We start from the raw sequence: 13,089 nt of genomic DNA, 5'->3' as shown, positions 1-13,089 counted from the left end.
GCTATCAGCCTAACCAGTGCTAGATGGAAATACTTCTCTTGGGGCTTGTGTGTACTATCTTCTAGTATACATTCTCATATAAGGTATAACAGGCAGACAGTGTCTGCATTGTGTTGCATTTATTCTTCCTATTTTTATCCTTTGCCATCCGTCTGACACTTTGTTCAGTTAAGGTGTCAGTCATTGTCTGACATTACATTTAATTTTTTCTTGTCTCAGTCTAATTCAGTCTCTCAGTTATTTTGTTAACAGAAGTAGAGAGTCAGCCAAGTGTCCAGTTTGTGTGTTTGAATAATAATAGGCAAACACAGAGTATAATAAATCATTAGTCCCTATAGATCATATCACTCTGCACCAGAGTCCTTATTCTAATCCAGTTATAGGAGCTGATATTTTATTTGAAAGCAAATATCTGATAAGGCAAATTAATTATTGTGACTTTTTTTCAGTTGGGTAAAAGATGAGGAATCAGCTGTATCTGTGAAATTACAAATGAAAATGCAACACTCTAGACTTGTTAATGCTTTTTTTGGCATCAAGAAAGGAGACATAGGTATCTAATATAAAATGGTGTTGCAGAAGGGCAAGTTAGCACTTTGTTTGCCAAATTAAGTTTCAAAGACTGTGTAGGTTATGAAGTTTGACTTTATGCCTGTAAATCCTGAATGACTGACAGACTACTGTAAAATACCTTTGTTCAAAAGGAATCTTTGGCTGGCAGCATCAGAGGTTTGAAACTCTGGAAAGGATGAAAAGAAAACTCCACTTTTACACTGATTTCCCCTGCAGATCAACATCTGTGTGAAATTTGCCTGGGAGTTATGAGCTATTTACTGTATTACGTGCTGTGTTCTTTCACTGTATCCAAAGGCCCCTGTGGTTCCTTTTATCTTCAAGATTTAGGGATATTTTTGTACATGAAATGTGAATGAGTGAATGCATCACTAGAACACAGGGAAAAAATGATGGTTTTAGACAGTTCTGTTCTCCCTTATTTTGTCACAAGCTGGAGTGTTGGTTTTATGGCACCTAAATTTATGGGTACATATTTTTACGGTAAGGCCCAATGACATGTTCTGCATGCTCCATCAAGCTCTCTCAGTGTTTCTTCACTTGATGCATAACTCTACAGGGTAGGAATCAGTTGTGTAGTATAGCCCCTAATCTCTTTTTAACCACAATAATCTAGTGTGGGGTTTTTTGGTTATTTATTTATGGTGTGTGTCATGGTGTCATCATGTAATTATGCAAACCAAAGACGGGGAAAACAAAGTATTTCCTGCAAAACTCTTGTCAACTGTTGATCAGTGCAGGAGACAAAGTTTCTTTGTTGCATATAAGCAGCTGAGGCAGAAAATTCTTCATAACTCACAGATGCGGCATTGCTGGGGCATTGGCTAAAGGGACACTGGCCCAGTAAGGCAGTTTCTGCTTAGAAACATGAGATATCTCTGCAGGTACAGTGAGACGCGTGAGGGGGAGGAAAACTCCCTGTGCTTTCCATTGACTCTTTTTAGCTTTCTGTTTGCAGTGGTTAAAACGGCACAGACTGAAGGCGCTTAAGGCCTTGTTTGTCTTCCACAGGGTGAAGTGAAGAAGTGAAGCCTCCCAGCTGAACTACTATGAGGTCAGAAGCCTTGCTGCTATATTTCACACTGCTACACTTTGCTGGGGCTGGTTTCCCAGAAGATTCTGAGCCGATCAGTATTTCGCATGGCAACTGTAAGTATAAGAGGCCAGAAGAGTTCATTTACTTAATACCGATCAGGGGGCTTCAAGGCAACGCTATTTTGTTACGGTTGCAATGAATAAGGTGGTTTTTCTTAATGTCTCCAGATGAGCCAATTTATGTTCTCAGATACTGATATAGGAACAGGACTTTTTCACGTTGGCACATTACTGGGTGGTAAACTGCTTGATCTTCCAAAAACATAGCCTTTGTCCTATGCAAACAGAGACACTTCAGTAGCATAATCAAACTAAATATCTTGATCTATCCTGCAGCAAAGGAAGGAAGCCTCCTCCCCTTCCTGCCCCTTAATCCAAGTGTTCTTCACCTGACTTGTGAAAATGTAGTTCTGGATAACCAGTGAAGCATCTCAGACTGTCAAGCATAGTACACTAAAGTAACTGAGCTCTGAAAACATAATTCTTCGGTCTAATACACATACTTGAACTTATTTCTTTAGAGCTCTCACAGATTCCACTTTAGCATTAGTTATTTTTTGCTAAGCTGGAAATGTAGCTAGAAACCAAATCAAGACAAAGAATCTTTTGTAAGAGAATCTCTCTTCTTTCTTACTGGCAGTAATTGGCAAACTCTCCAAAATCTAGAGTAACACTGACAACTGCAAGTGTGTGTTGAGATTTGGTGGTTAAACAGGTGAAGAGCTTTCTGTGCCTTTTGCCATGCAAGTCAGGCTTAGCATAACTGATTCTTTCACATTTACCTCCACTCAGTTACTGTAAAGAAAAGTCTTCTGAAGTCCCAAAGGTTCAGATATTTTAAACAAATTCTAGTGCCTGGGTCTGTAAAAGTATGCTAAAGAGCAGCAAGTCAGCAGTGAGCATGCTTAAGTCTACTTTGGGTCAGGAACTTTAATTTAATCTCTTGATTGTCCTCACTTACTGTGCTTTGGGTTGGCCTTGGCACTCATAAGCTTGTCTGTCATGGGTAAGACCGAGCTGAAAGACAAAATCCAGGGGTGCGCTTGATGTGCTCCAAATGCTAATAGGCATCTGGGATACAAGAGCAGGACAGAAGTGCTCTGAAGCACAGCCTGCTGAAACATGTCTAGTGGGAACACTAGGTCTTCAGCACCAACATTTTCACCCTCCAGAAGGATGATGCTAATCATCATTGCTAATGCAGAAATAGCCAATCTTGATCCCTTTGGAGAAACAGAACACAGAATAACTCCTTGCTCTGCAGCTCAGCATGCTGGAAGGCACATGAATGTACAAGAACCCAGCTCATGGTATGACAGATCTGTGAGTTACAGAGGAAATGCTATTGGACAGAGACCAGCTTGACAGTTAAACTTGGAATTTTGCATGTAGGACTTGGTCAGAAGGAATAAGCTTCTGAATGTAAATCCTGCCTGGGTTTATCTTAATTTGTTCCTCCAAGAGTTCTCAGTATCTCATTTGCAGGGATGTTCCTGTTTCTTTGCAGTTTTATCACTAGGCTTTCTGAGACACGGCACTCTCAAGTGCTTTGCTGAAGCCAAAGTACAATCAATACTTTGACCAAGCTTAACAGGAAAATTACTTTGAAAGGACAATAGCTGAAAACACTACAGCAGTAGCTGAGTTTCTGAAAAAATAGACTCCCTCCAACAGCTCCGTGTTTCTGTGAAAGCATATTGATGGGGAAGAGGCTCAGGCATAGGTAGATGCTAGTCAGCTCTCTATAACATGCACATGCAGCAGTTCTGCATTGATGATGATGCTCATCAGAGGTTTATCCTCCTCCTGTCTTCTGTCATTTTATTTACATAACTAGCTCCCTAGTCTGTGCATCTAGGTGTCATGATCACGTATACGTATGAAGTCCAACAGCAATGTGGCTCTTGGTCAGAAGTGTTTACAGTTGCTATAGATTGTACAGACAGATCTGGGGAGCAGCAGCACATTCTGTGTATGCTGAGGTTGCAACAAAAAAATCATGGGAATAGAGTGAATGTCCTTGCTGCCTAGTGGAGCGGGGCATAAAACTAACTTGTTCATAGCATAAGCTTAGTACAGGGCTTCCAGTCAGTATTGTTGTCCAGTTGCCAGAAGAACTGGAGTATCAGACTGGTTGCCAAAATAATATGCAGTGTCTTTCATTTTATAAAGTTCAAGTGGTGGTTTCCCACCATTTCTCAGAAATCCCCACAGCTGTTCTGTGGTGGCAGTCCAGTGCTGTAGGAAAACCAGGGAGCTGGCAGCTTGAACCAAGGAGAGCCAAGTCTTTTGCTTTAACCACTACCATTCCAGTCACTGTGATGATTGATGGGCCACTGTGAAACCCCTTTGTCCTGCTATACACACTTCGGCAGCCAGGAGCGCGCATTTAAGCTCTGCAAGCAGTGAAAGAAAAACTGTGAAGAAGTACTGTGTACATTTATGCCAATAGCGCCAGAACAGCTTTACGCTCTAAAAAACCTTGCATTTTTTGTTTTCTACAAAGGTGATGGGTTTCTCCTTCGCAGCTGCAAAGACTGTAAGCTTCAAAAACGCTCCAGCCCTCTGTGCTCATGCCTTCCAAGCCCAGGCCATGGCCCCAGGGCAAAACAGAAACCACAGGTTTTGACTGTAGCTGGACCCCATAGAGCTCTGTGTTGCATGGTTTCAGCTTAAGATTCTCTTTTGACCCTGTTTTTTTTTTTCCTTCCCACAGATACAAGACAGTATCCGGTGTTTGTGGGTCACAAACCAGGGCGGAACACTACGCAGAGGCACCGGCTGGACATCCAGCTGGTCATGGTCATGAACAGGACTCTCTACGTTGCTGCTAGGTCAGTGGTCCCCTGCTCAGCCGTGCCTCCCTTGATGCTTTCAGAGGGGGAAGGAGAAGACAAGGCATATTCTGAGTTCTTTTCTGCTCACCATGTTATTTTTAGGATTTTCATGACTAAGAGAGCGGTTTGCAGCCTGTTAGTAAAACATATTTGAAAGCTTGTTAGCTGATCAACTAAGGTTCAGTTTTGCAAGGCGCTGGGAGAGTTCTTTCAGGATTACACACCTCTGCCTTTTTTTGAGTCCAACAAGAGTGAAGTTGCCAGAGAAACTGTTCAGACCAATGGAGGAGAGAGTCTGTCATCACCCTGTAATTTTGTTTGTGTACACCATTAATGATATATTTTAGAGAATGATTCTAATGGTGCACAAATACGTGTTTAGATAAGGGTTATTAAACTGTAACATTGCTGGTTTAGGCATGTTTTTAATATCTTAAGACAAAAAAAAAGAAATAAACATGTTTGCTGCTTTTTTGTTGATGTACCTGGCGAGGTTAATTGAATTTGGTGTCTGGATTTTTTTGGAGAGCTGTACTGTGTAGATACGAGCACATGCCTTTTTAGAAAAATTGCATATAAGGCCACTCATTCAGTTTGCCTACCTCAGCATGCCACCATCAGCTTCAGTGGAGCTACACCAGTCTACACAGCTGCCAACCTGGTACAGATGTGACATTAACGCTTCCTCTCTCTGCCTGTTGTTAGCGAAGGAGATTGACTGAGAATTACCTGATGGAATCCTAGACTGGGAATTACCTGATGGTCACAAGATAAATGCAAGAAAGGTCCAGGTTAGCAAGAGTGGATAGTCCAGTTTAGGAGCTCTTGGACCCAGACCTTATTTGGGACCTCCCTGCAAGCTGCCCCTCTGGTAACAGCATATTTCCTGACAGTTTTCTGATCCTTCTCCTCCATCAGAGAAATATGCACCCTTCTGTGTGTGCCACAGAGAGCCAGGCTGTTGCTGCAGATGGGAGAGGTGGTGGGTGGGATGGCCAGGAGGGGAGAGGGAACAGCTGCTGAACAGGCAGCCTTTCACTACCAGCCGTGTCCTCAAAGCCCTTGGCAGCCTCCAGGAGCTGCCTGGCTTCCTTTTCAAACAGCCACTCCCCATTTTCTGGGTGGTCGCATGTATCCTGCGGTGGAGGTTTGTCTGTTGATCTCCATTCTGCACCAAGTAATTAGTTGTGTTACACGAGCAGAAAGCTGGTTTTTACATGGTCATGTCCCTGGCTTCAGGAAGACCACAGTTTGACCTGCTGATCTACCCAGGTGTTGCAGCCGTACCTGCTAAATGCAGCTTCTTTCGGTTTCCCACACATGCCAGTTTGTATGAGATCTGGGTGGCAGAGTTCTGGGTTCTCACTCATAGAATAATAGTATAGTTTGAGTTGCAAGGGACCTTTAAAGGTCAGCCAGTCCAAACCCCCTGCAATGAGCAGGGACATCTTCAACCAGATCAGGTTGCTCAGAGTCCTGTCCAGCCTGACCTTGAATGTCTTCAGGGATGGGGCATCTACCACGAATCTGGGCAACCTGTGCAAGTGTTTTGCCACCCTCATTGTAAAAAATTTCTTCCTCATGTCCAGCCTGAGTCTCTCCTCCTTTAGTTTAAAACCACCAGCCCTTTTCTTATCGCAACAGGCCCTGGTAACAAGTCTGTCCCCATCTTCATTACAGGCCACTTTTAAGCCTAATGCCAAGTGCTTGCATCAAGTCCAGGCAAAGAGCGTGCATTCTTCCATGGGAGCGGCAGTGGCGTTGATCTGTATGGCTCCAGGAGTGGGCATCCGCACAGCAGGGCCTCCCTATGCTTTGCCTGAGCTTAGGGCTTACTGTTTTTACTGCATTTAGTGTAATAATTAGCAGGGTGGGGGAGCAGGCTGAAGGGGTTTGAGAGGTGGTGGCAGGATTTCCTCCTTTTCATGGCTGAGTTCCCTTTGCTTTCCTTATTTGTTTTCCTTTAAATTAGAAAATCATTTGCAGTGAGAAGGTGGTAAATCCGCTTTGTGTATTTTGCTTTGCTGTATTCATAGCTTGTTCCCAGACTGAGAGTGACGCAATTAGACTCTCACAGGGCCCAAGCAACTGGTATTACAGCAGGAAAACCCAGATAAACCTTTTGGAAAATGAAACCACGGTGTGCACAAATTATATAAAGAATGCTAATATTTGGAGGATAGTATGTGTACTGGTATGTGAATATGCATTCTTACGCATTATATGGCTATATATTTGTATAAAACCATTTACTACAATAAGAGTGCTTATATACTGTTAGAGGCTAGTGACCTGCAAAAAAGAATAAAGACCTGGTCTGCTGTGTACTTACGCAAGCCCAAAAGATCTTCTTACACTCTTTTCCAATGTTAACTCAAAAACTCTTTTGACGTATTCTTTGCCCCCTCCACGTGTTACTGAATAAAACCCCTGCTGGGCTGAGAAGCCTGTGTGACACAAGTTAAAATTCAAAGGTCTTTTTTCTATCTTTAAGTAATAAACTTTAGAAAATGAGTCATCCTTTAGTAACTAGTGTGAATGAAAATTTATAACTGCAATACTGCATCAGCTTTAGAGGTAGTAGTAAATCTAGAGACTGAAGCAGCTGTGTACACAATCAAAGGTGTTTCTAAAAGAATTTTGTTACAAGATTCATTGAAAACTGTAGCTTACATAAATCCCTTAGCTATCATATCAGATGTTGCTTTCATGCTGGTGTTTTTAGACACTGAAATACAGCGATGCTAAGTTTATGTTTGTACCAGTTACCTGAAAAGCCATCAAATGATTAAGTGTTGAGAGTTTCTATTTGGGGGTTGTTTGGTTTGGCTTTGTTTGTTTGTTTGCTTGTTTTAGGAAATCCAGCTTTTGCTTTGCAGACAGTTTCCCTGTGCAGAAGACAACCAACTCAGATTTGAGAACCGCTAACACGTTATTACTAACCAACTTGGCGTAGAATAAAATTTCTGTCTTTCAGTTGCTTGTTTTGTCACACAGATTACGTGGCTCCTGTATTAGCTATTACCACATGAAATTTCGTATTGCTTCAGGAGGGCTTTATTTCGTATTTTCAGGCAGAGATATCCAGCCAGTATGAATTAGAGTAATTCAGCCAAAACCCATGAAGCCGTGCTGTCTGAATATCTGGCTTGCAGTCTGGAAAGGACCAGCTCTATTTTCTTTTTTCTCATGGGAATGGTACTCTTTCACTGTCTCTCTCACGCTCACCCACACCAGCGCACACACACCCTTTTCCAAGTTTGCCATCTCTCCTCCTCCCATTGTCTTCTGGGGTGGCAGCTTTTGTTTGCAGTATCTGTCACCCCTCATGTGTATGTGCAAAACGTTTTTTTGAGCCCACAAAGCCTCTGGACGGCTCCCTCCTCATTTGCAGTTACACATTTCCAGACGATGCACCAAGCGGCCAAGGGTCAGGCACAGCCGGTGGCATTATTTAAATTCCCTTCCTCCACAAGATTACGCCATGGCAACAAAACCCGCTTCTGCTGACTGGAGGTGGGAAAAACGGAAGCTCTAGGATTAAGTCAATTTGTGTTAGAATAACTTAATTAGCAGGGAGCTGTGAGCTGTACGCATACCACAGCTAGTAGGTAGTAGGAGTTGGGCAGCAGTGGGAAAAGGAGGGCAAGGACAATCCTGCATTGTCTGTGGTTAGAGAGCCTTCCCCTGAATCTGACAGCTCTTTCGCTCTCTGCTGACTTTGTCAGCACTACGTTTCACGTATGGCATGGGAAAATATGTAATTTGCCTGATACTCACCCTCTTTCTGACGATCCCATAACTTAGCATCTGAGTTCTCTTTGAGCTGTTTCTTGAACCAGGAAAGTAAGTCCCCTGGAAGCTGTTTCATTGAGAGTGGAACTAAATAACACAGACCTCATTCTGAATACCACCACTGTATGTTCTAATTGTCTTGTTTAAAAAGAAAAAATCATAAACACTGGAAAACAAGACTGATTATTAAAATCAAGAGCGGTGCTGGAAGAAGGTTTTTAGAGCACCAACTGCACTTAATTTGCAATTCAAGAGATTTTGTTCTCACTTTTATATAGTAGGAGTGACAGCAGCACAGAGTGATATACATAAAAGGGGAACCATGCAGTAATCTATGAAGCTGATATCATGCTAATAGGTAATTTTAGTCCAGCTCCAGCCCTGACCACTGCTCCGCCAGTAAAGTCAGGCGAATAATAAACTGAAGCATTCAACCGATCTTGGAAGTAAATGGCAGCTTCGGTTTTACAGAGTCTGAAGGAGAAGAAAACCCACAACCCCACAGTTTGGCATCTTACAAAGCAAACAGCCTCAAGCACCGTATCAGAAGTAGATTTTTAAAAGCCAGTTCCCCTCAACAATGCTGCCTTTTTTCTCCATGTGAGAGAAGTGTTGCTTATTCCTCTTACAGCAGTGTTTTGTGTTCGCTTATTTAAAAGACTAGAACGATTTCCTCAAAATGCAGTAAAATGAAGCTAACCTTGAGAGTAGCGATTTTTAAAATGGAATCCTGCTATCAGTAGACCCCTCCAGTGCTGTGGATCATGCTACAAATGCACAGCTTCTTGCATTTTGAAAAAATCCAATGTTATTTCAAGAAAAAATGAGACAGTCAGTCCCAATATGTGTGGTGGTTACTAGACTGTGGTTTGGTGGGATTTTCCAGATTTTAAGTTCCGTACAGAGATGTCATTGTTCTCAGCTTATACAGATGAGAATGTTTAAATATATGTCTTTACCTGAGTAGCTGAGCCTATTTCGTCTTTTCAAGGAGGGACTGGCAGCTAACAGTAGAGAGGGGACAGCTTCTCAGGAAAACAGGAAATCAAATGCAACCAAGAAATGTGAACTTTGTTTTAGAGGAGTGTTTTACAGTTTTGTTTGGCCACCAGTGTGTGAAGAAAATAATGCCTTCTAGGAATAGTTTTGTGGCTGTCAGCCTTTTGCCTACCATACTCTCAATGAAATTATCATAGCTGAGGTTAGATGTGTAATTAAAAGACCAAAAAAAAAAAAAAAAAGCATTAACCTCTTTTTAACCCTGAATGGCTGTATGTGGGACAGTGACTGCCAGCCCAGGAATCTGGCAAAGGTTACCTAAGCTATTGTAGTTGATTTCAGGATACATAAAAACATCTGCATATTAGATCATGCAATCTGCCCTAGGACCTATAGAGCAGAAATCATATGAGGCTCATCTCCTTTCCAAAATTTCATTTGTTCAAATAATTACTTTTGGGAAAGAATCTTGCTTTGAAGTTTTGTAGCATTTTTCTTTTGTTCTTTATGGGAAGGAAGACAGTTTATATATGAAAGTGCTTTTCTGGGAGAAGCAAGCAATACTGTCAGTAATGTTCCCTGGTAAGACCTGTGATATTTTTTTGATGGATTATGGATTATGTTGTGATAGATAGTTCTCTTCATAGAAAATGAACTGTCTGACTACTCTATTTGACTTTGCATTCATTTGCTTTTGTTTACAGGGACCATATTTATACTGTTGATATGGACACATCACATACAGAAGAAATTTATTTTAGCAAAGTAAGTAGCTTTTATCATCATCCAGAAACCAAGGACACTAGAACAAGCTTCTAATAAATAGGAAGATGACGTTGTTTCAAATAACTTGCCAGCACTGCTATAAAAACTGTAATAAGCAAGTAGGATGGCATTGCTAATCATATTTGGGGAAAGCTAGAATAGCAATCATGTCCTCTGTAAATTTCTGATAAGTGATTTAGCTGGGCTGATAAGCAATCCATACTGAAATACAGTGAGGTCCCTGATGGAACATCTGTCAAACATCTATTCATTTATATTCAGCAGTTTCTGTAACAGCTATACTATCCCAATTAAGTATACTGCATCTTTCATCATAAAAAGCAAGTGCTATTTGCATATTTTCGTGCACACAAATTTTATTCAGTCATGCAAGTACTCACTAAATAAAATCTTATTATAACAGCACTTTGTAGATGTATTCACATTATCTCCATGGGAAGTTACATTCAAACTATGAAGAGTTTTGTCTGCATTACCATATTGTATATTAACATAAACATACTAGAAATAATCTCCTTTCAGCTCCTTTGCATTGCATACACATTGTGTAATATGTGCCAAACAGAGCCTTGGTCCAGCAGAGTATCATATGAATTTGGGCACAGGTGAATTCCACTATAGGAGTGGAGAATGTTTCATTATAACTATCAATGATGCTGAAGATGAGCTTATGACCAATTTCTTGTCAAAAAGTGATGGTACCAGCTTGTAATGGAAATAGACATTCGTGGTTACAGTTTCAGCTTGGGGCCCTTCATGAATGCACAGTGCCTCAGTTTACTGACAGGCAACACTGTCAGGACTGTCATGGCTATAGTGTCTAAGATCTTACAGTCTTGGGCCAGGTGTTTTTAAATAAAGTTTTGTTTTAATTAATCAGCCTACCCACATTTGACCACTCCCAAAACTCACCGCAAAAAAGTCCACGCTAGGACTTCTAAGTGTTCTGGAGGAAGAGTATTAGCAGATAAAATCAGCAGCATCTTGATAAGTGGAGGACTCTCTGAACCTGTTAGCTGGCTTGAAGTGATAAGAATTACCTGAATTTTATTTATTTGGTAATCTAAAATTTGATCTAGAAACCCATTAGGGTTTATAGTCCATAAATGTTTATTCTGATTTGCAGAGCAATATCAAATTAAAAGAAGAGAGCATCTAGTACTTCTAAGAAAAGTCCACATATTTTTGAAAATTTGCCTATTGCTGAATTCTTTTGGTTCAGGCTTTAAAAAATGGGATAGGTTTCTAGTTTAAGGAATAGATGGAAACACAAAATTAAGTGAATGCTCCACATCACTGATCTTTCATTGTTGTGGTGAATTAATCATGGAGAAAGGGTGAAGAAAGCTTTCAATAAATATATGTTCAACAGCTACTCTTCCCTAAGGGACTTCTGAAATCAAATTCAACAGCCTCTGGAGTCTAATTGATTTCTTTCTTGATCCTTGCAGAAATTGACATGGAAATCTAGACAAGCTGATGTAGACACATGCAGAATGAAGGGAAAACATAAGGTATGCAATTTTCTTCTCTTCTGCATCTGCCACTTTAGTTTAGTTGCTTCACTATTATCTTGGGCTGCTGTCTGTGATGTGGAATGGATCATGCCATTCACTTCTTGCCAGTAATTGCTTTTTCTATCAACTTACTGAAGGCTTTAATTTGCACAAATAGTTTACTTTTAATGTGATAAAACATTATGACAGGAGCCACAGCAATATCCTGAAATACTTAAAGCAATGGAGATTTTGGACATAGTGCTTAGTGTACTGATTTTGCTTACCATTGCCTCAAAAGCTAAGTGCTGCTGTCCATCCCCCTGCAGAAATTTACAGAGAAGTTTGCATAACGCATGAGAAAGCATGAATGGGTGCAGTTGTAGAAGGACTGTTCCTCACACCAATTTTACCCTACAGTAACCTATAAATTGCACAAATGCTATCAGAATTAGATGCAGGCTCTTTGATTCTTTACACCTGCTTCCCCTTCTAGTTACAGATGCTTTATGCCAATACATTGCATTGGTGAGGCTACTGTCTTACAGCAACATAGATGAGAAGGTCACGTTTTTCACTCTTGAGAGAAACAATAATATTCAAACAAAATTCACCTGTGTGAACAATAGCAATATCTGAGCTATAATATGAATAAGATATCTTCAGTTCTTTGTAACCACTTTTAAATGACTAGAATATAAATCGTGTCTTGCTTATTGTCAGTTAAACATAGTTGAAATAAAGCCCAGAATATCACAGTGGCTACCAGCCAATTTCATTTTAGACCTGACAATGAATAATCATGGCATAAAAATAAAACCAGACACCCAAAATGCAGTAGCTGAAATACTTTTTATTATTTTTCTTCAGGATGAATGTCATAATTTTATTAAGGTTCTCCTAAAAAGAAATGAGGATACATTGTTTATCTGTGGAACAAATGCATTCAACCCTTCTTGCAGGAACTACAAGGTATGTCGTCTGTCTGTGGGATTTCATTTATGCCTTATCTTTCAGTTGGATTTATTGTGACTGTGCTGGCAATTGCATGAGTTTGTCATTCAACAGAGCATCATTTAACTCTAGCATTTATCCTGACTTGTTGCAATGCTACAGAGTTCAATGTTGATTGAATTTCTGAGGATTGCTCAGATTGATTACCTACTTCTTTGCAACTCCTGCACATTAGAGTTTATTGCCACTTTGCATTGCCCTCCATAGGTGCGGAGTCCTTCAGATCACTGCTTGGGAAGGTAGTAACTCCTCAGAAAGTTACTCAGCTTGTCACTGACACCAGCATCAAGTCGTAGGCTGCTGCTGAGTTTTACCGGTGGGGAGGCACATTTTCAGTGTCTCTGTTGTACTGTTCTAGATCCCAAAGCCAGTTCTCAAGCCACTTGAGGGCTTGGCACAGCAAAACCTGGGAAAATTAGTGTTGAGGATCTGGCAGATATGGAAGCTGTGGATATCCTAGTGTTGTATGCTTTAAAAGTGACTGACAGCAGATC

The 13,089-nt window shown here is 40.8% G+C and overlaps 1 protein-coding gene across 2 annotated transcripts in view; it reads left to right on the top strand.

Annotated features, from left to right (window-relative positions):
* Positions 1-1,622: 1,622 nt before the first annotated feature.
* SEMA6A (semaphorin 6A) overlaps positions 1,623-13,089 on the top strand; it is a gene marked incomplete at both ends in the record, with an annotated part of 61,925 nt that continues 50,458 nt past the window's right edge. For both annotated transcript variants that reach the window (XM_080362371.1, XM_080362370.1), the window contains 5 exons: positions 1,623-1,722; positions 4,385-4,502; positions 10,004-10,064; positions 11,537-11,599; positions 12,452-12,553. In XM_080362371.1, the coding sequence (XP_080218497.1) occupies positions 1,623-1,722; positions 4,385-4,502; positions 10,004-10,064; positions 11,537-11,599; positions 12,452-12,553 (444 nt within the window). The remainder of the gene's footprint in view (positions 1,723-4,384; positions 4,503-10,003; positions 10,065-11,536; positions 11,600-12,451; positions 12,554-13,089) is intronic.

This window comes from Nesoenas mayeri, assembly GCF_963082525.1.
Source record: "Nesoenas mayeri genome assembly, chromosome: Z".
NCBI classification, from domain to species: Eukaryota; Metazoa; Chordata; class Aves; order Columbiformes; family Columbidae; genus Nesoenas; species Nesoenas mayeri.
Note: the sequence above shows the minus strand (reverse complement) of the source record. Positions and strands in the feature narration are given on the sequence as shown.